Genomic DNA, 21,321 nt, shown 5'->3' on the forward strand with positions numbered 1-21,321 from the left:
CTGATTCCTGCCGACATGGAAAAGCGGACATTGAAACACTGATGATGAATCTGTCGAGGTATGAACAGAAAATAAAGCTTTTCAAATTCAAAAGAAATGCCAGGTCCCTACTGGCAGTGCCAAAGCATCCCCAAAGCCATGGCTCTAAGATTCTTTCAGCTCTGATCAGTTTTACTGATTCTCTACAAAGCTCCAAACCCCCATTAGTGAGCATCACTGATATGGAATGAAATCAGATTGCCCCCCCCCCCCACACCATCCATAAGAAGGCCATTCAACTAATTGGCAGTAATTCAACCACCAACATATAATATCTCACAGATAGCTGGCTTCTTCCTTCACAGCCAGCAACTGTTGATCTACTCTCTCTACTCCCCCCCCTCCTGCCATCTCTCTGAAAGAGCCGCATTCATTCATTCATCCTCAAAGTTTTTCACTTAGTGGTACACTGAAGAAGATCAAGTTTAGAAAGAAAGAAAAATATTGTCCCACATGGAAAACTAAAAAAAATTTTCTTTTTAAAGTTGAGAGAAAAAAATCTAGAAATCTTATTCCTTTGTTTGTTGCTCATATTTGTAAGGTTGTGGTTTGGCAGAGTTGTCTGTGAGTCAGATAAAAGGCCAAGCGGCAGCACTTCCACCTGGTTCTTTGTTCTGATTTCAAACCCTGCAAGACCATCTTTGCCCATCGTTCTTTCAGGGTCAGTCATGCTGATCCCAGTCAAGTGCTGTGACCAATGTAATCGACTGACTGCCCCATGCCTAAATTTTAGGACTTTGTGCCAAAATGTGAAACATTTATTACATGTACAGGTCTGGTTGTGTGGTTAAGAAGCTTGCTTTGCGACCATGTGGTTTTGGGTTCAGTCCCACTGTGCAACACCTTGAGTAAGTGTTTTCTACTGTAGCTCCAGGCTGGCCGATTCCTTGTGAGTGAATTTGGTAGGCAGAAACTGTGTGGAAGCCCATCACACATGCATGCACACATGCACACACACACACACGTGTGCATGTCTGTTTCCCCCCCACCACTTGACAGCCTTTGTTAATTTGTTTTTGTTCTTATAACTTAGCAGTTTGGCAAATGAGCCTGACAGAATTAGTACCAGACTTCAAAAAGTTGTGGGGCCAATTTCTTTGACTAAAACCATTCAAGGTGGTGCTCCACCTTGGCCACAGTCGAATGACTGAAACAAGTAAATGATAAAAAAAAAAAAATACTTGTGTATGTGTAATACTTGTCATACCAGCAGTGAACGGCATCGTCATTTGGCCGGGCAAACGGCCTGGACTGATTCAGTCATGTTGGTCTTTTGCTAACTGAAATCTTTCGTCTGCAGACACCGTGACCTCTGATGAAAGCAGGAATTCACTTACTGAAATGGTTGATCTTGCCTGTTGACAGTGCATTGTCTCAATATCTGCTTATAGTTTCCTTTGACTCTAAATTTATAATCTGCCAAAATAGTTCACATCCACCTGGCTGCATCCCATGATTTCAACATGACTCTGGCTTGGATGGTCTTTATTATCCGGGACTTGCCAAGGAACTACCTGTGATTTGGTCTGAGGTTGTTTATTCCCATATCCACAGCTGACTTTAGCCTGTGGCATAGTTACTATAAAACACACACACACAATAATAATTATTCTTAGAGCATTGACCAAGATGCATTGTGGCATTGCTTCTAGTTCTTCACTTCCCAAGGTCCAGTGCCACTGAGGTCAACTCTGCCTATCATTCTTCCAAAGTCAATAAAATGAATACCATTTCTCAACTAGGTTTGATGGTAGCCAGTAATCTTAGCCCTTAAATTTCTGGTCTTGTGCCTGTATTAGAAACCGTTACCGTTGTTGTCCAGGCAGTGAGCTGGCAAAATGCTTAGCGGCATTTCTTGTCTTCACACTCTGAGTTCAAATTCCACTCTGGTTGACTTGCCTTTCATCGTTTTGGGGTTTGATAAAACGAGTACCAGTTGAGGACTGGGGTCGTTGGAATCGACTGGACTGCCTCCCCTCTCTCCAAGATTCCTGGCCTTGTGCCAAAGTTTGAAACCATTACTTTTTAATCGGTAGAAAATTACAAAAGTGACTCAAGAGCAGAGAGTTTAGTTATGTCAAACCCTGTGTGTGTGTGTGTGTGTGTGTGTAATGTATGAATATTCACAAGCACACCTTCCTTTGCCTACTCATCAAGCCGTGGAGCAGATAATTACCCCACCCCCATCACCAACATCAATAAAACATACAAATGTAAGGGAGATAATTATATAATATATAGAAAATTTCTGATTGAGTCAGAAAAAATATGTTGGAGAGGTGAGTGGGGGGTTGGAGAGATGGTGTACTGGAATTAATTAATCACTCCATCATTTCTAGCTTTGATGAGTTCGAAAGCAAGAGTCGGTACTAACAACCTATACTGGGCTTCATTGATTCTAAAGAAACTATCCATTATTGCTTAGTGAGGTCTGTGGTGTGTTAATAGCCAGGTGGTTAGGACTCTGTCTTCGTTTTGGGTTTGCCCTAACCAGTGGCAGTAGCTGGGTAGTTTTTCAGTTTTACCTGTAAAAGGCTTTCTTTTCGTTGAGACGGAAGCAAAGGGATAGAGCCCATGCAAATTTGTAGGTGTCTCAAGCACTGTTGGGGGCCAGGCAAATATGTTGAGCGATTATAGCCCCCACCTCTTTAAAGTGTATCGAAAAGAAATTAAATGCTAAAAAAAAAAAAAAATGCCGACACCTCAGAGAACGAGAAAGTGATCTGACCATTGATGATGATAATGACGTTTGCGAAGAAGAAGAAGAAGAAGCAGGAACGGTTAAATGATGAAACAACTTGGTTCAGTAACATTCCTTTGAGCAGGGTTGTTGACGGAATGAAAGGCGAAGCAGCGTGGCAATAAAATGAAGAATAAAAATTGCAGCATTCCACTTTATATTGGTAAAGGGAAGGTGTGTGTGTGTGTCAGTGCGCGCAAGAGCCAGGTAATAGAAATGATTTGCCACATTCAGGAAGCGAGCAATAAACCTCTGAGATAAACGAAGAAAGACAAGCTAAAAAGAAAAAAACAACGATGAGGAACTAGCCTGAAAGAAATGTCTGGATGTAAATAAACCGGCAACAACAACAACAAGAATACATGGAATGACTGGCAGTATTTCCTCCTCTTCTTTATAAATAGAAAAGCCTCGGCTGTTAAAAATATATACAGGCCCAAAAATGGTGTCCGTTTCAGTTACGTATGAAGATGAGTGGGCGGAGCATCATCATCATCATCATCATCGTCGTCATTGTGTGTGTGTGTGTGTGTGTGTGTAATGTATGAATATTCACAAGCACACCTTCCTTTGCCTACTCATCAAGCCGTGGAGCAGATAATTACCCCACCCCCATCACCAACATCAATAAAACATACAAATGTAAGGGAGATAATTATATAATATATAGAAAATTTCTGATTGAGTCAGAAAAAATATGTTGGAGAGGTGAGTGGGGGGTTGGAGAGATGGTGTACTGGAATTAATTAATCACTCCATCATTTCTAGCTTTGATGAGTTCGAAAGCAAGAGTCGGTACTAACAACCTATACTGGGCTTCATTGATTCTAAAGAAACTATCCATTATTGCTTAGTGAGGTCTGTGGTGTGTTAATAGCCAGGTGGTTAGGACTCTGTCTTCGTTTTGGGTTTGCCCTAACCAGTGGCAGTAGCTGGGTAGTTTTTCAGTTTTACCTGTAAAAGGCTTTCTTTTCGTTGAGACGGAAGCAAAGGGATAGAGCCCATGCAAATTTGTAGGTGTCTCAAGCACTGTTGGGGGCCAGGCAAATATGTTGAGCGATTATAGCCCCCACCTCTTTAAAGTGTATCGAAAAGAAATTAAATGCTAAAAAAAAAAAAAAATGCCGACACCTCAGAGAACGAGAAAGTGATCTGACCATTGATGATGATAATGACGTTTGCGAAGAAGAAGAAGAAGAAGAAGCAGGAACGGTTAAATGATGATGAAACAACTTGGTTCAGTAACATTCCTTTGAGCAGGGTTGTTGACGGAATGAAAGGCGAAGCAGCGTGGCAATAAAATGAAGAATAAAAATTGCAGCATTCCACTTTATATTGGTAAAGGGAAGGTGTGTGTGTGTGTGTGTCAGTGCGCGCAAGAGCCAGGTAATAGAAATGATTTGCCACATTCAGGAAGCGAGCAATAAACCTCTGAGATAAACGAAGAAAGACAAGCTAAAAAGAAAAAAACAACGATGAGGAACTAGCCTGAAAGAAATGTCTGGATGTAAATAAACCGGCAACAACAACAACAAGAATACATGGAATGACTGGCAGTATTTCCTCCTCTTCTTTATAAATAGAAAAGCCTCGGCTGTTAAAAATATATACAGGCCCAAAAATGGTGTCCGTTTCAGTTACGTATGAAGATGAGTGGGCGGAGCATCATCATCATCATCATCATCGTCGTCATTGTGTGTGTGTGTGTGTGGTGGAACGTCGGTGCGCAAATGTCTGAGAATGTGAGAGAGAGAGGAAGGAAGATGCGAGAAGAAAAGGATCAAAAGGTTGAGTGTGGAAGAGGGGGGGAGCATGTCAGGTTGGAGAGGTCGCGCTGGGGATAAATGGAAAGGTGAGCGAGAATGTGTATGCGTGTGTATGTATGTATGTATATATATATATATATATATATATATATATATATATATATATATATATAAAACAATAATTAAGGGACCCTTAATTATTGTTATAATTATATATAAAACTTCTTGTATAAGTTTTTACCGAATATGGTTCCTTTCCATACCGAAACTAATTGGTGAAATTTATTAATTATAAATTAATAATTTTTTTACCCTATATATATATATATATATACACACACACACACACAGATATATATACACGTACAAGTAAGCTTAGAGTTTTGCCTTGAAAACCTAGCGGAATACGTGATACTTGTTTTCAGTCAGGTTCTGTGGCCACGCTGGAGCACTGCCACTGATGTGTTTGTTTGTTTATATCATTTCACTTTCACCAACAAAATTAACGAAAATAAAATAAATCCGGTTTTTCGCATGTAATTTTTTTTTCTTAATAACGAAATTGGATGATCCCCGCTTCACGAAAAGTTTGTCTGAAGGATAAATAGCTGAATAAATTAATAAATTACAAGGATATATTTTAATGAATTAGAATTGCTAATTAAAGAAGGAAAAAAATTTTCCCGCTGTCTGTAAAACTACATCGCAATTGCGTGGGGGTGGGTAACTATGTTCTTCCACCCTTCTTTCTTTGTGTGTGTGTGTATTTGTGTGTGTGTGTGTGTGTGTGTGTGTGTCCTTTTACTTACTTCACTCATTTGACTGCGGCCATGCTGGGGCATCGCATTCAGTCAAGCAAATCTATCCTAGGACTTATTCTATCGGTGTCTTTTTGCCGATCTGCTAAGTTACGGGACGTAAACACACCAGCATCGGTTGTCAAGCGACGTTTGGGGTGGGGGGACACAAACACATAAACACACACACACACATGTATGTATATATATATATATATATATATATATATACGACGGGCTTCTTTCAGTTTCCGTCTACCAAATCCACTCACAAGGCTTTGGTCGACCCGAGGCTATAGCAAAAGACACTTGCCCCAGGTGCCACGCAATGAGACTGAACTCGGAACCAAGTGGTTGGTGAGCAAGCTACTTACCAACAGCCACTCCTATATACATATAATTCGACAGAAAGTTACGAAAGTGTTTCAAGGGCCGAGAGTTTTTTGTAAGCGTTACTTATCACTCCTTGGTGTCGTGCACGAAATTCTCGGGCCTTGAATCACTTTTGTAATACACTGCTAATTATTATTATTATTAATGGTTTCAAATTTTGGCACAATGCCAGCAATTTCGAGCGAATAGGCATGTCAATTTACTCTTTTACTCTTTTACTTGTTTCAGTCATTTGACAGTGGCCATGCTGGAGCACCGCCTTTAGTCGAGCAAATCGACCCCAGGACTTATTCTAGTACTTAGCCTAGTACTTATTCTATTGGGTCTCTCTTGCCAAACCGCTAAGTTACGGGGACATAAACACACCAGCATCGGTTGTCAAGCGATGTTGAGGGGACAAACACAAACACACACACGCATATAGATATATATATATATATATATATATACATATATACGGCAGGCTTCTTTCAGTTTCTGTCTACCAAATCCACTCACAAGGCTTTGGTCGACCCGGGGCTATAGTGGAAGACACTTGTCCAAGGTGCCACGCAGTGGGACTGAACCCAGAACCATGTGGTTGGTAAACAAGCTACTTACCACACTGCCACTCCTGCGCCTGGGGTCAATTACATTGACCCCCAGTACTTGATTGGTACTTATTTAATAATAACAATAATAATAATATACACACACGTTCATTGACTTCCATTTAGCCTGGTTGTTCTACCAAACAGACTCCTATATACATAATGTGTGTGTTTCTCCCACATACTTCTCTCAGCAGTTCTTCCTTTGCACATATTCATTTAATATCCAGTACTTGAAGCATGCATTACCAGGCAGGCTTTCAAGTCGCAAATGCACCGATTACTCCTCTAATTGACGTGATTGACGCCATTCATTTGCAATAATTCATTTTCCAGGAGTAAATCTCCTTTAATTCCCATTTTACGGCAGTAAAATAATAATAATAATAATGATGAATTGAATCCTACATGCTTTTATTGCTGAATAGTTTTGCTTTTAAATGTAGTTCTTGGACACATTTTGAATCCTGCCGTGTCCTGAAGCACCAATATCTAATTGGCTGCAACCTTTTAAGTATGGCAAAGTATGCAGCTGAGGCAAAAATATTGTCTCACAAAAGAAAATCTATTCATAAACAAACAGCAGAGATCCAGCTATTGGGAGTTCTGTGACTGGATGCTTGTTAGCTAACACTGATACATCTGAAAATACAATCAAAACAATAGTTAAAATATTACTGGGTGTATTTTAGTTTAGGATGGTAAAATAGGAATTAACCTCACTTGGTTTGCATAAATATGAAGTTTTTGTTCTTCTACTTTAGTGAAAGGAACACTTGTAAATAACAAGCATTAATTACAGACTTGGTGTGTTTTGATCAAAATGAAAGCAAACACAATCTTGGGTAACGAGGGCTCTAATAACGAGGAAAAGAATAATGACAGACATCTTGATTTGAAATAGCATGCAAAGAGGCCATGCTGTTGAGGGGACATGCATTTCTGCTGCATTGCAGATTCATTTCATTAGTTGTGTTTCAAATCAGGATGCCTCTCTATCCTTCAATTGAAAACACACACACACACACACGTACACAGACGTTGAGGTGCAAAGCAAGGTACATCATGTCATATTGCTGCAGTCTACTCAGCTGTAATTAGGTACCATCCAAGTTCTGGTGCAGCAACCCTTTCTCTTTCCTTCCAGTTGGGTGGAGGGTACAAGGGCTGAGTTAGGGGTCGTTGGCCACTCATGATTATGGAGACAATGAATGGAAGCATGATACAAGCCATGCGGTCATACTCACTTGTCAGTGATGGCTAAGTATATCCGTCCGTCCGTCTGTCCGTGCATGTGTGTGTACAAGCTTGGAGGAACAAAGATAATTAGATCTTAATTTATGAGTTTAACCAATAGAAAATTACTAAAGTTAGTCATCATCATCAGCTGTCCATTTTCCATGCTGGCAGGGGTTGGACAGTTTGAGAGGAGCTGACAAGCTTGAGATCTGCACCAGGCTCCACTTGTGTTTCAGCATGGTTTTTATGGTTGACTGCCCTTCCTAATGCCAACCACTTTGCAGTGTGCACCAAGTGCTTTGTACATGGCACTAGCAATGGTGAGCTTGCAAGACAAGAATCTCTCAGCTGAGAGAGGCTGTGCATCCACAGTTTCTAATTCACTCTCTGTAAAGAAGCAAACTCTCAGATTTGAAGTCAGTTTGGTAAGGAGCCCTGCACGGAACTCTGAAATCTTGAGTCACTTTGGTAAATTTGTATCAATTAAAAATTATAACGAACAAGAAGCAACAGGAGAGGATAAGCTTCTGATCACAATTATTATTTGATACTGAGAAAGGTTATCAGCCTCCTTGTGGTTGTTTAACGTCCCCTTTTCAATGCTGGCATGGGTTGGATAAAGATAATTGTTATGCTCTTCTGGACATTGTCTTTCTTTGGAATCAGGTGTAGTGGGGTAGGTGGGGGAGATCAAGAACATCCATTCTGTTAGTATTTCTTCTTTAATGCTTGGTCACTCGCAGACAACCAAGGAATATTGAAAATGGTGCCACTACAAAGTGCCACCTTTTTTTCTCAAAGTATTCATATTTTGGTACTTTTTTTTTTGTTTTTCTTTTGTTGTTGTAGACATCATTATTGCATTGCTTCTGACCCAGCCTTGTTTTCTCGGACAAATCTTTCTGCTAACTACCCTTTCCTAGGACCCATTCCAAGCTACACTCTGTGATGGTATCTGACCCATCTTGGTCTTTCTGTTTTTATCTGTTTGCTCATCCAAAAGATCACCATTTGATTGGTTGACTGGCAATGATCACGCTCTGACCCCACTGGCTTATTGACCAACACACTCTGACCCCACTGACTCATAGATATTCTATTTCATGTACAGCTACTACAACAACCCTTGTCCCTTCACTGGGTCAACTCAACACACCAGTTTCTTATTTTCTCGTCTTCCCTTCCATCTCACCCCCCCCCCCGCCCCCACTTTCTACACTAAGCCATTCTTAATCTTTCAACACCAGAACTGATACTTTTTAAGATTAAAGCCACATTTCCTCTTCAGATATTCTATACTAATCTAATCCATATTTGTCTCTCTAATCTAAGACATCCTGCAAGAATCACAGGTATTGATTCTTCTATCACTAAATAAGAACAGTTGAAATGCTATTGCAAAGACCATCTTCACAACTGCCTGAAATCCAGTGCAAGATGGTCCAACCTCACACTTCTCCAAATTAATCAAATGTAAAGCAGTGTATTTTAACAGAAATATGGTAACAAAAAGCTTAAAATGATCTTTGATCAAAATTCTTCATTAGCCTATGTTCCAAATACCATTTTTTAATAATGACAGCTATTTTATAAAATAAAGGATTACTTTCAAAATTAGGTGAAAGAAAGGCATTATATTCAAATGAAAAATGATAACAAAAAGAAAGTAAACAAATTTAAATAATATCTAAAGATATTGAGGTATTCTGTGAGATATTAATATTTTTTCTTTTTTCTTTTAACAGGTTGGCCGTGTTGCACATGACTGCGCATTGGTGACCGGCCATCGGGCTGCAGTCCTCGATATTGCCTTTTGTCCACACAACGACAACATCATTGCAAGTGCCTCAGAAGATTGTTCCATCAAAATCTGGATGATACCAGACGGTGGGCTTGTAACTTGTATGACAGAATCTGTTGTCGACCTTCTGGCTCATCAGAGGCGAGTTGGAATTGTTGTGTGGCATCCTTCGGCACACAATATCCTTCTCAGTGCAGGTAAGCAATTCAATTTTCTCTCTCTCTCTCCCTAAATGTATTGTTACATGAGACTGATCACCATGACAACATCATCATCTGACATTAGTCACAGTTTAAAGTGTCACTGCGTCATCATCAGGGTGGCTACAGGTGGTGGTCATGTCAGATATGGCTGTGTAGTTAGTTTTGAGTTCAGTCCCATTGTGTGGCACCTTGGGCAAGTGTTTTCTTCTATAGTCCTGGACCAACCAAAGCCTTATGACTGGATTTGGTAGATGGAAACTGAAAGAAGCCCGATTGTGTCATCATCGTCCTTTAACATTCCTTTTTCCATGCTGGCACAGGTTGGATAGTTTGACATGAACTGAAAAGCCAGAGAACTGCCCTGAGCTAAAGTGTGTGTGTGTGTCTGTCTGTCTGTCTGTCTTCTCATGGTTGTCGTAAATAAGTGTCATTGTCATACAAGCAGTGTCATTCGTTTCTGATCTTCTGTGAAAACGTTTCCAGCTAAGAGAGAATATTACTTCACTTGGAAATGGGTGAGAGTTTGCGACAAGGAGGACGGCTGGCTGTAGAGAATATGCCTCAATGGACAACCTTCTGACCCATGCAAGCACAGATGAGTGGACGTTATTGGGTGATGTTTATTGGATACAGGACACACGGACATACATTCACTGATATGTTTGTGGATGTATATACTCTTTTACTTGTTTCAGTCATTTGACTGCGGCCATGCTGGAGCACCGCCTTTAGTCAAGCAAATCGACCCCAGGACTTATTCTTTGTAAGCCCAGTACTTATTCTATTGGTCTCTTTTGCCAAACCGCTAAGTGACGGGGACATAAACACACCAGCATCGGTTGTCAAGCAATGCTAGGGGGACAGACACACACACACACACACACATACATACATTATATATATATATATATATATATATATATATATATATAAAATATTAATTCGAGACAAAACTACTATTTTGCAAATCAAACAAGGAAAGACTTAATCAATACATAAAAAATTTTAATATAAAGTAAATAAATCGCCACTACAATTGTTTCATGTCTTCAAATGACATTCGTCAGGTGGATTTCCGATCTAAAAAATCAATATTTTAAAATATAAAATGAAAATAATATAAATTTATCAATGAAAGAATATAAATATATATAATCTATATATAATCTATATATAATCAACATATAATCTAAAATAAACCCTATAAACAATTGAATATAAAGAAACCTATTATTAAAGTTCTCATATTTAAAGATGTACAAAAAACAAAAATAAAAATAAACTATATATACACACATGCTCATACACATATATCTAAGTATAAATAACCATATCTAAATACATACACTAACTCACACACCTATATATATAACTCTATACATACACATAAAAACATCTAGGCAACGATAAATTAATAAAATAGCCAAATACTACAACACATTACTTATTCATACTCCCTCACACACACATACAACCCACATTCATAAACAATATACATATACCCGCTCACACATACATATACATACGTACAGAACTCGATATATACACCAATATATTCACACCCACACCCATACAGATAAATAAATTACACAAACACACACACACACACACACACATTCACACATACATAAACACTCAAAAGAAAAACAAAAATTTCTTTGCGCGTGGAAAGCGAATGTTATTTAAAAATTATGAATGGAATAGAATGGAATAATATTTTAATCAACGTAAATAGACAGAATTTACTCCAAAAATCATTAATAAACCAACCATGATAAATGAAACCCTTATATACATATAATGATAAAACTCCCTTTACCATACACAATAATACCTATATAGCAATCCCCATAAACCTATACATTCACACACAAATACACACACGTAAAACACACACCCACAACATATACATATACCCACTCACACATACATATACATACGTACAAAACTCGATATATACAACAATATATTCACACCCATACAGATAAATAAATTACGCAAACAAATACACACACACATTCACACATACATAAACACTCAAAAGAAAAACAACATTTCTACACATAATACGATATATAGAACACTCCATAAGTAACCAGAGTAACATAAGTAACAATATTAACATATAGAACCGCTATTTTGGGATTCATCTTTGAAAGATATTCCTATACCTTAATGTATTGATTAAGTCTTTCCTTGTTTGATTTGCAAAATAGTGGTTTTGTCTCGAATTAATATTATATAATATTTGACTATAAAATTGGATTTAATCCTAAATCTGATTTTTTTCCCTGTAAATTTGGATTTATTCCCTAATATTTATTATTATTTAATATATATATATATATATATATATATATACATACATATATACGACAGGCTTCTTTCAGTTTCCATCTACCAAATCCACTCACAAGGCATTAGTCGGCCCGGGGCTATAGCAGAAGACACTTGCCCAAGATGCCACGCAGTGGGACTGAACCCGGAACCATGTGGTTGGTTAGCAAGCTACTTACCACACAGCCACTCCTGCGCCTATATTTTTTTCTATTTTAGAAGTATTTTCTATACCAGCAGAAAGGAAAATAAAACCAAGTCTCTTTTTTTTTTTTCATAAATACAATAGCAATAAATTTTAAAGGGATGGGGAAGATAAAAAATGAAAAAAAGATCAAGAAAAATTTGATAAGGAGGGAAATAAATATACAATTGTCAGAGGTGAATTCAGATATTTTAGAAACTAAAGCATGAAACTCAACCTGCATATCAGAAGTGTTTTCATCATATACTATTTCAATGGTGGCTTTTGCCGAGGCTGACTTTGCCTTTCAACCTTTCTGAGTCAATGAAGTGACTACCAGTTAAACGGAGGGGGGGGGGGGGGGCAGTAATTGACTCCCCCTCCCTCCCCGAAATGTCAGGCATTGTGTCTACAGAAGAAAGGAATATTTCAATGGTGGGTTTGTACATGTAATGTGTCCTACAACTGCATAATTTAATGAGGTCAGAGGTATATTACTGAAAACTGTGCATCTATCACACTGGTGAAGGTGGGGCATACATTCCAGCAATGGCATGCTACTAGTTTTGGTTTGTTTTTGTTTAGACAACACAATGGACTTGGCAAATATGAATAAATAAATAATTGTAAAAATAAAGTCTCCCTACAAAATATCAAGTTCTAAAAAGTGTCTCTCTAAACATTTACTTAAAACTAAAATATAGACATATCTTTTGAAAGGTACACTTTTCACAACCACGAGACTTTGTTTGGAGTCTGTCTGATTGTGTAGCGTCTTGGATTTGAAATTGCCAGGAGAATTTTGGAGTGGGAGTTTCAAAGTCCCTTGTGGGTGATCGGAAAAGAAAAAAAAAGGTCCCTGTGGCAGATCATTTGCTATAATGTATGGTACCAATTCACCATGGCAACAGAATGATGAAAACTGGTAAAAAGAAAGGCCTGAAATCTGAAGGAAGGGAACCAGTAATTCTAGTGTTCCCAATGCTCTCAGCTGGCACCAAGACACCCCACTCAGTACTACTTCCCCTTGTCTGTTGAGGGCTTTTTGCCTTTTTTTTTATATTTTGTCTTGCCATGTAAAAAGCACCCGGGACACTTTGTAAAGTGGTTGGTGTTAGGAAGGGCATCCAGCTGTAGAAACCTTGGCAAAACAAAGGAACCTGATGTGGCTCCTGGTCTTGCCAGCTCCTGTCAAACTGTCCAACCCATACCAGCATGGAAAGCAGACATTAGATGATGATGATGATGATGATGAAATGCACAAGTATTTCATTGATTCTCCATTTTATCAGACTTAAAAAGATGAATGGCAGGGTTTACTCTGAGAATGGAAAGTGTCGGAAGAAGTATTAAAAGTCTCTGACTTTGTAACAATTCTGTCAGAAAATAGAACCACAAAATCAAGCCAAACATCCTGTGATATTGATACAAAAGTTGATTCACCTAATAGATCAGTTTAGCAAAAGTATTTAGGGCAATGATCTCTGTGGAGCCCATCCCATACTAGTTTGTACTTGTGACACGGTTTCAACTCAGTTCTGTAATCTAATAAACCACTTGTGAATTGCATTGAATGCCAGCAAAGCTTGCAGTGGCCGCTGGGTCTTCTTGCTCCAGCTGAGACTGTTGAATATACAGCATGGTTGTAAGATAGAACATGGTACGACTGACATCAGCTGCAAATCCTTTTAGGAAATGTTTATCTAAAGAAACTTTAGGTGAGGGAATTAAAATTAAGGAAGGAAAGTATGACTGAATGGTTAAGAAGTTTGCTTTTCAACCCCGTGGGTCTCAGGTTTGGACTATCCAACAGAACATATTGGGTATCAAGAGTCTTCTGTTAAAGTCTCAACCAACCAATCCTTTGTGAAGGAAATTGGTTGATGGAAACTATGCAGAAGCCTCTGTGTGTGTGTGGGGGGGGCTGTTTGTGTCCCTCTCCCTTCTTTTAACTTAGTGGTTCAGCAAAAGGGACCAATAGAAATAAGGATCAGATTTCAAAATTACTGGTGTTGATTTGTTCACCTAAGCCTTTGTGCTCCAGTGTGGTCGCAGTCCCCTGATTGATTCAAGTAAATGAAAAGATAAAGGGATGAGGAATTTAGTGAAATAAGTGTCATAATTAAAACTGTTGTCTGGAACATAAATTAACGTGAAATTCCAATGGAACATTTTAATTTTGGTTAATTTAAAACAGGAAATTTATATGACAGAACCAGGGGTGGTCACAGATGAGTCGATATTAAATTAAGGCCCTGATGGTTTCGTTACTGATGTAAAATAATTATCCTCCATTTTATTTTGTCTTTCAGGCTCAGATAACAAAATCTTCATCTGGAACTGTGGAACTGGGGAACCTTTGGTTGAAATAGAGCTTCCGGATTTGATTTTATCTGTCAGTTTCAATTACAATGGCAGTCGTGTTGCGGTCACAACAAAAGACAAAATGATTCGTATTCTTGATCCTAGAACTGGTAGCGAGATAAAGGTCAGTTCTCTTGAAATCTTTCTGCTTCTTTACCAATCTATGTCTGTTGTTGCCAAAAAGCACGTTGGGCAAATGTCTTTTACTACTTTCCTGTTGTCAACTCAAATAATGTTTCCTTACAGCCAGACATGTTTTCATGGAAGATTGGATATAAATGACACCATTTCTATGACACTTTTCATTCAATGTCAAGAGGCATAGACATGTGCGCACAGCAGGCTTCTTTCAGTTTCCCTCTACTGAATCCACTCACAAGGCTTTTGTTGACCTATGGATGTAGATGGTTGCCCATGGTGCCATGCAGTGGGACTGAACCTAAGACCACTTGGTTGGGAAGCAAATTTCTTGACCACACAGCTATACCAGACAAGTAGATGCATAGTCAGAGAGGAAATTCAAGATGACTATTATATTCCAAAAATGAATTCTTTATCAGAAGAGAAGAATATGAAGCTTTAGCTAGATTATTATAAAACTGGTCTAAATTTTGATTAGTTTTGAAATTTGGTAAACAATGAAGCTTGTCTTCTTCCAGATCCGCTGCCACGGCTTTGGCTGTCTCAGAGCTAAAATAGAAGATACAAAATTTTGCTGTGTTTTTAATCCTTTAGCATTTAAACTGGCCAAATTTGGCTCAAATACTCTAAAATAGTTTTACATTCAAACTGGCCATATCTAGCCTCTCACACCTACCCTGCATTGATATTCTAAAAATAAACAATTACATCATCGAAACCTCAAAGCTATTAGATAATGCATAATTAATTCAAGGCAATTTGAATAAATAATCATTACATTTGACAAAGTAAAGGCTTAATTTCTCTCCACTTTATCCTGAAGAAGGACTCTGTTCCAAAATGTTTAATTCCCTTGTCCCCCCTGTTCCAAAATGTTGAATTCCCTTGTCCCCCAAGCAAGTTCACTCTACTCTTTTGTCTTGATGTCCTAAACCAACACTAAGCTTGTGGGAGTCTGGGTTTAAAAGTAGAAAATACTTGCTCAAGATGCACCATAGTAGGACTGTCATTTTGTGTAAGCTGCAGATTAAGTATTTCCATTTGCTATTCTGTGAAAAGAGTGTCTTACTAAACAATTGTATTCCATGCTTTATTTGTACTATTTGTTTCTGCTTTTCAGAGTGCCAAGGGACACCAAGGTTCCAAACCATCGCAGTGTGTTTTCTTAAGGAATGGCAAAATCTTTACAACTGGTTTTTCTAGAATGAGTGAGCGACAATATGCCCTTTGGGATGAGGTGAGTGAACCAGTGTTGTGATAAAGATGAGTGATAGACAGAGAATGAACAAACGAAAGAAAGAACTCACCACATTTCATTGAAGTTACTTGTATTTTAGAAGTTTTACTCGGCTCCACATTCAACGAGGTGGGCATGTCTTGGGCAGCCATGAAACTTGGATGTGAAGCCGAGTCAAATCTGTTATCAAAAACATGTGTAGATAGGTAGGTAGATAGATAGACACAAACACACAAATAGATTTAAGTAAAATACTTCACAGAAACCCTGTTGTTTATCTCTGGCATATTTTTTTTCTGAATCTAAACTGGAGGAAAAAGGAAATTTGTATTTTTATATATTTTCTTCATTTTTACTTTGATTATTAACGCTTTATCTTCCCTCTCTAATTGTATTTTTTTTGTTTGTTTTTTTTTTCTCCTTCCCAGAAAGATTTGTCCAGTCCATTGACAATGCAAGAAGTAGACAGTAGCAATGGGGTTCTGTTCCCTTTTTATGATCCAGATACAAACATTGTATATCTATGTGGCAAGGTAAATCCTTTGACATTTTTCAGATTTCTTCAGCTTTCAGCATTTCAATTATTTTTTTTACCTTTCTGTTACCATTTTTCTGTGGAACTACAACTGTCTTTGTTTCAATTAATTTTTTTGACAATAATGAAGAATTTAATTAAATAACTTTGTTGTTATTAAGTTGGTGTTTGGAACATAAATTAACATGGAATGTTGATGGAAGAAAGTTTTAATTTAGTTTAAACAGGAAGTTTTTATCAGAACCAGGAGTGGTGGTCTCAGGTTGGATTATCTGACAGGAGCTGACCAATTGAAGGGCTGTTCAGGCTCCCTGTCTGTTTTGGCATGGTTTCTGTGGCTGGATGCCCTTCCTAACACCAACCACTTTACAGGGTGGATTGGATGCTTTTACATAGCATCAGCAGGGATGCCTTTTATGTGGCCCCAGCACCTATGAGCCTGCATGATTAGGCTCAGCTGGAGAGGGTTGCAGGGGATGGACCTGTATACAAGGGCAACCATGTTTTTATTTAGCTTAACATGTCTTTCCAAGCATGGCAAACCACCAGGAGCCTCACTCCCCTGTCGCCCTCTCTGAGTCCCAGCATCTGTAGATCCTTTCTAACCACTTTGTCCTATGTCTTCTTTTGACAAGTCCCTCAATCCTTTTATTCTAGTAGTGAATATTTTCCATAAAGATAAACTATGTTCTCACAAAGAATAGTGTGTTCTGTTCCGAAACCCTACTCTTAGAAAATGTAAGAAATCCAATGAGGAAGTTAACCAAAAAGATAAAGCTGCTTCAAATTCTATAGTTTTGTAAGACCAAATTTAAGCCTGGAGAATGACTATGGAGTTGAGAAGGAATCCTTTTATTTTTATATTTTCTTTCAACAGATGGGATTTCTCTATTTTCGCTGTTAAATATGTTTCACATGCATCTGCCATAGAAAAATATATTTATTGAAGTTTATAGGTTTTAAAATTTCTTCTCTTTATCATATTTGTTCTGTTTGTTGTCTACCTCTCACTTCTCTCTCCATCTGTCTCCCTCTCCTCCACTCCTTCAACTCTCTCTCCACCCTATCTGTTTCACCCTTATTATCTCTCTCTCTCTCCCACCAGGGTGATTGTAGTATATCCTACTATGAGATAATCGAGGGTTCACCATTTGTATATTACCTGAGTACTTACAAGACATCGGAACCACAGCGAGGTATTGGCATGATGCCCAAACGTGGTGTCAACGTGAATCAGTGTGAAATTTCAAGGTAAGAGACCCAACAATATCATGTCGCTGTCACTCACATCTACTTCAAGCCAACAACAAAGCTTCTAATTGATCTCCTGTGTTGCTGAATCCTCTCAAATTTCATCTTAACTTTTTGAAGTAAAAAATAAAAAAAAGTCACATTGCACAATGGAGTCTTACATACTTCTGAAAAGACAGGTTGGTCCTGAGTGGGATGCTTTTGATCAACTCACAACTAGAAAACATGGATCAGACAAAATTCATTGAAGCAGATTTTCTATAGCTTAATGTTTCCAGGTAATATTTCCTCAAGGCCAGATATATTCTCAGTAAAGAGATTTACTTCATCACATACCCAAATTGTAATGATAATTATATTGGCCAAACAGGATTAAAATTAATAGAATGGATTAGGGTACATATGCAACAAATCAATGACTCATCAACTATGGATGATCCACGTAATGATCCACATATAGGCATTTATACAACTGGAAAATTGAAAATATTGTCTTTTTTTTCATAAGAAAGGAAAAAAATGATAAACTATGAAAGACAAAAGAATGTCATAAGATTTCTAAACCTGAGACTCAACGGGAAATAGTCAATACCAATGTGTGTCTGGAAATATCTCTCAAAAGATTTGTCAGTCTGCATTTTTTAAAGATTTTTTTTTCTGTAATAGTTTTTGATTTAAGAAACTCTTTCATTAAAGATATATATGTAAATATGTGTGATTGTGAGGGTAGGCGACAAGGAGGGTGTTGGGCCATAGAAAATCTGCCTCAGTAAACTCTGTATGACTCTTGCAAGTGTAGAAAAGTGTATGTTTAAATGATGATGGTGTGCGTGTTTACATTGATGCTTCTCTGAAAATTGCCAGCTACGAATAGTAATGTCCTTTCTCCTGTCAACAAATTGAAGATGTGAAATATGAGATCCCTTGCTCAAAAGCAAGAGAAGCGTTAGTGACAGGAAGGCTGTCCAACTATAAAACAATGCATTCATCTAACCCATGCTGGCACAGGGAAAACATGTAAAAACAAATGTAAACGTTTGATTAAGCTTGATATTTTCCAGTTTATGAAACAAATTGAGTGAAATTAGCAAATAACTAAAATCTCAAAATCTGATACGAAACAGTGGCTAATCTCCTTTCGTTGCTGGTTTTATCCATTCCCTTGTTTCATCATTATTCATTTTGCCATCTTCTTTGTTTTCTCCGTTGCATGGCATATTCATTCATTCATTCATTCATAAACTCTTTTTGCTTTTCCTTGTTATTCTTTGACAATTGTTCACTTTCAATCAAAAAACAAATAATTGAAAATAAATTTTTTTTTTCTTTTTCAGATTCTACAAACTTCTTAATAATGGCCTCTGCGAAGTTATTCCATTTACAGTTCCAAGAAAAGTAAGCAATTACCATTTTCTTTTATGGTAACACATGAAATCTAATCTTAACAAACTTAAAAATTATTTGAAGATCAGCTTTAACCCCCCCCCCCCGAAACGATTAAAAGAACTCTAGTTTAGTTGTTGTTGAATAATGACATCCAATTCTGCTGTGGTACGAAGCTAATTGACTGAAGAATTGTTGAAGTGGATGCAACAGTGATGTAGATGTTCTTTCTTGATACATTCCAACAAATTCCAACATGAATGATGCTAATCCCTATCGTATTTTGTCTTCAGGGGACACCAACTCCTCCCCTACAAATGTGTGTTCCAAACACATTTTGGTGTAAACTTGTATCATTTTAAACAAAAAGTTCTTCTTTGAAGGCAAGGAACATTGTTCTGTTTGGCTCTCGTGGAATCTCACTGGTTTCCATGTGCATGGAGATTTCTTATCTGTTTAAGTGGAATTTAGCCATAATTATGGGATGTGTTGTCCTATAATTCAGGGGTCAAAACACGGGATCTTTTTTTATTCTTTTGTTCCCATATTTCAATTGAAATACACCAACTTTGTTTAAATCAATTTTGCAAAAAATTAAGAATTTACTAAAATAACTTCGTCATTATTAATTAAACTGTTGTTTGGTAAAAAATTAACACAAAATTTCCTTGGAAAGTTTCAATTTAACTTTTTCACATTTAAACTGACCAATTCCAGCCCAAAACATTCTTCCTGTTTTATGTTCAAACTGGCCAGATCTGGCTTCTCATACCTTCTCTACAATGTCATTCTAAAAATAAACAGTCACATCATTGAAATCTCAAAGCTACAAGATAATGTAGGATTAATTCAAAACAATGGGAATAAATAAGGATTACTTTTGACCGATTGATCTGAATGCTAAAGGCTTAAATCATTTTGAAACACAAATTTTGTATCATAGGCCCAAGGGCAGTCTCAGGCAGGCTCCATATATATAAAAAAAAGGGTCAAAATAGTTGTGTGTTGCTATGTGTCTCTTATTTGTGAAATGTCTTTTGTGATTCCAGTCTGAACTTTACCAAGATGATTTGTATCCAGACACAGCCGATGAATCTCCTGCTATTTCTGCACATGATTGGTTTAATGGTAAAGATGCTGACCCCGTGTTGGTAAGACTATCATCTTCTTTGGTACCCAGCTACAGTTTCTGGTCATCTTTTACTTAGATCACAGCTTGTCTTCCTCTTCACAAACCATTTTCGTATCAGGAATGTTTGTGGATTTACGTGTATGCCTGCAGCCTGGCCTTGTCATGGCAAAATACATGTAAACGAGTGTTGCAACCATCATACAAGTGGTGTAATTTAGTTCCAATCATCCATAAAACATGTCTGGTCATAGGGAAATATTACTTTACTTGGATGGTTGGCAACAGAAATGGCAGCATCCAAATGTAGAAAATCTTCCTCAACAAATTCTGTCTGACTCCTGCGAGTTTAGAAAATTGAATGATAAAATGATGATGTGTGTGTGTATATACACGATGTGCATACCAACGCACACGTTTATGTGTACACACATCATATATCTATATCCATTTATATTAAAACAGAAAACAAAAAAAATTCTTTGGCATTTCTCATTACATATGTTTCATTACCTAATAGGAGTTACATAGATATACATGTAAAAAAAACCATGTAAGACATCTGCTATTAGTAATTCTTTAGATCGAGAATTAAAATAGTATAAATAATTATTTTCACTCTTGATCTAAAGAATTACCAATAGATTTCTTATCATGTTTTTTTCACATAGATACCCATGAAACATATTTAATGAGGAATATAGAATAACCAAAGAATTTTTCGGTTTGAACGGCAGTTTTTAACATAATTTCTAGGTAACTAAAAGATTTTAAACTTCATATACTGGTAGAATGTGTTTATAAAACATCTTTTTCTCTTGGCTTTATTGAGAAAATTCTATAGTTTGTAAGATATTTGTTGTTTTTTTCTTCAATTTCTGCAATTTCAACCAATCAAATACGTCTATTGAGTTAAAAACATTCTGTGCCGTATGAAAATGTCCCTCGTTTAAGAAACAGATTGGGTTTATTTACATTTGTGAAGAAAAAAAGATACCCTCCCCCCACCCCTAACCCTAAAATAGATTGAAATGCAATAGATCGATACTAGGGTCATAATTATGGGTGACAATTTCATATGACACCACTAGAAAAAACTGCTGTTCAAACTGAAAAGATCCAATTTTTCTAGTTTTCTGTTTTAATATGTAATTTGTTTGTTCTGTCTCAAGCCATGCCTAGCTCATAAGGG

General features: G+C 37.4%; 1 protein-coding gene across 6 annotated transcripts in view; it reads left to right on the forward strand.

The window, feature by feature from the left end:
• LOC115224222 (coronin-1C-A) overlaps positions 1-21,321 on the forward strand; it is a 98,830-nt gene that overhangs the window by 58,956 nt on the left and 18,553 nt on the right. For all 6 annotated transcript variants that reach the window (XM_029795002.2, XM_036513249.1, XM_029795001.2 and 3 more), the window contains 7 exons: positions 9,310-9,562; positions 14,402-14,577; positions 15,715-15,831; positions 16,260-16,364; positions 17,472-17,617; positions 18,952-19,012; positions 20,050-20,151. In XM_029795002.2, coding sequence (XP_029650862.1) covers positions 9,310-9,562; positions 14,402-14,577; positions 15,715-15,831; positions 16,260-16,364; positions 17,472-17,617; positions 18,952-19,012; positions 20,050-20,151 — 960 coding nt within the window. The remainder of the gene's footprint in view (positions 1-9,309; positions 9,563-14,401; positions 14,578-15,714; positions 15,832-16,259; positions 16,365-17,471; positions 17,618-18,951; positions 19,013-20,049; positions 20,152-21,321) is intronic.

The sequence above is a fragment of the Octopus sinensis genome, linkage group LG25 (genome assembly GCF_006345805.1).
Source record: "Octopus sinensis linkage group LG25, ASM634580v1, whole genome shotgun sequence".
Classification (NCBI taxonomy): Eukaryota; Metazoa; Mollusca; class Cephalopoda; order Octopoda; family Octopodidae; genus Octopus; species Octopus sinensis.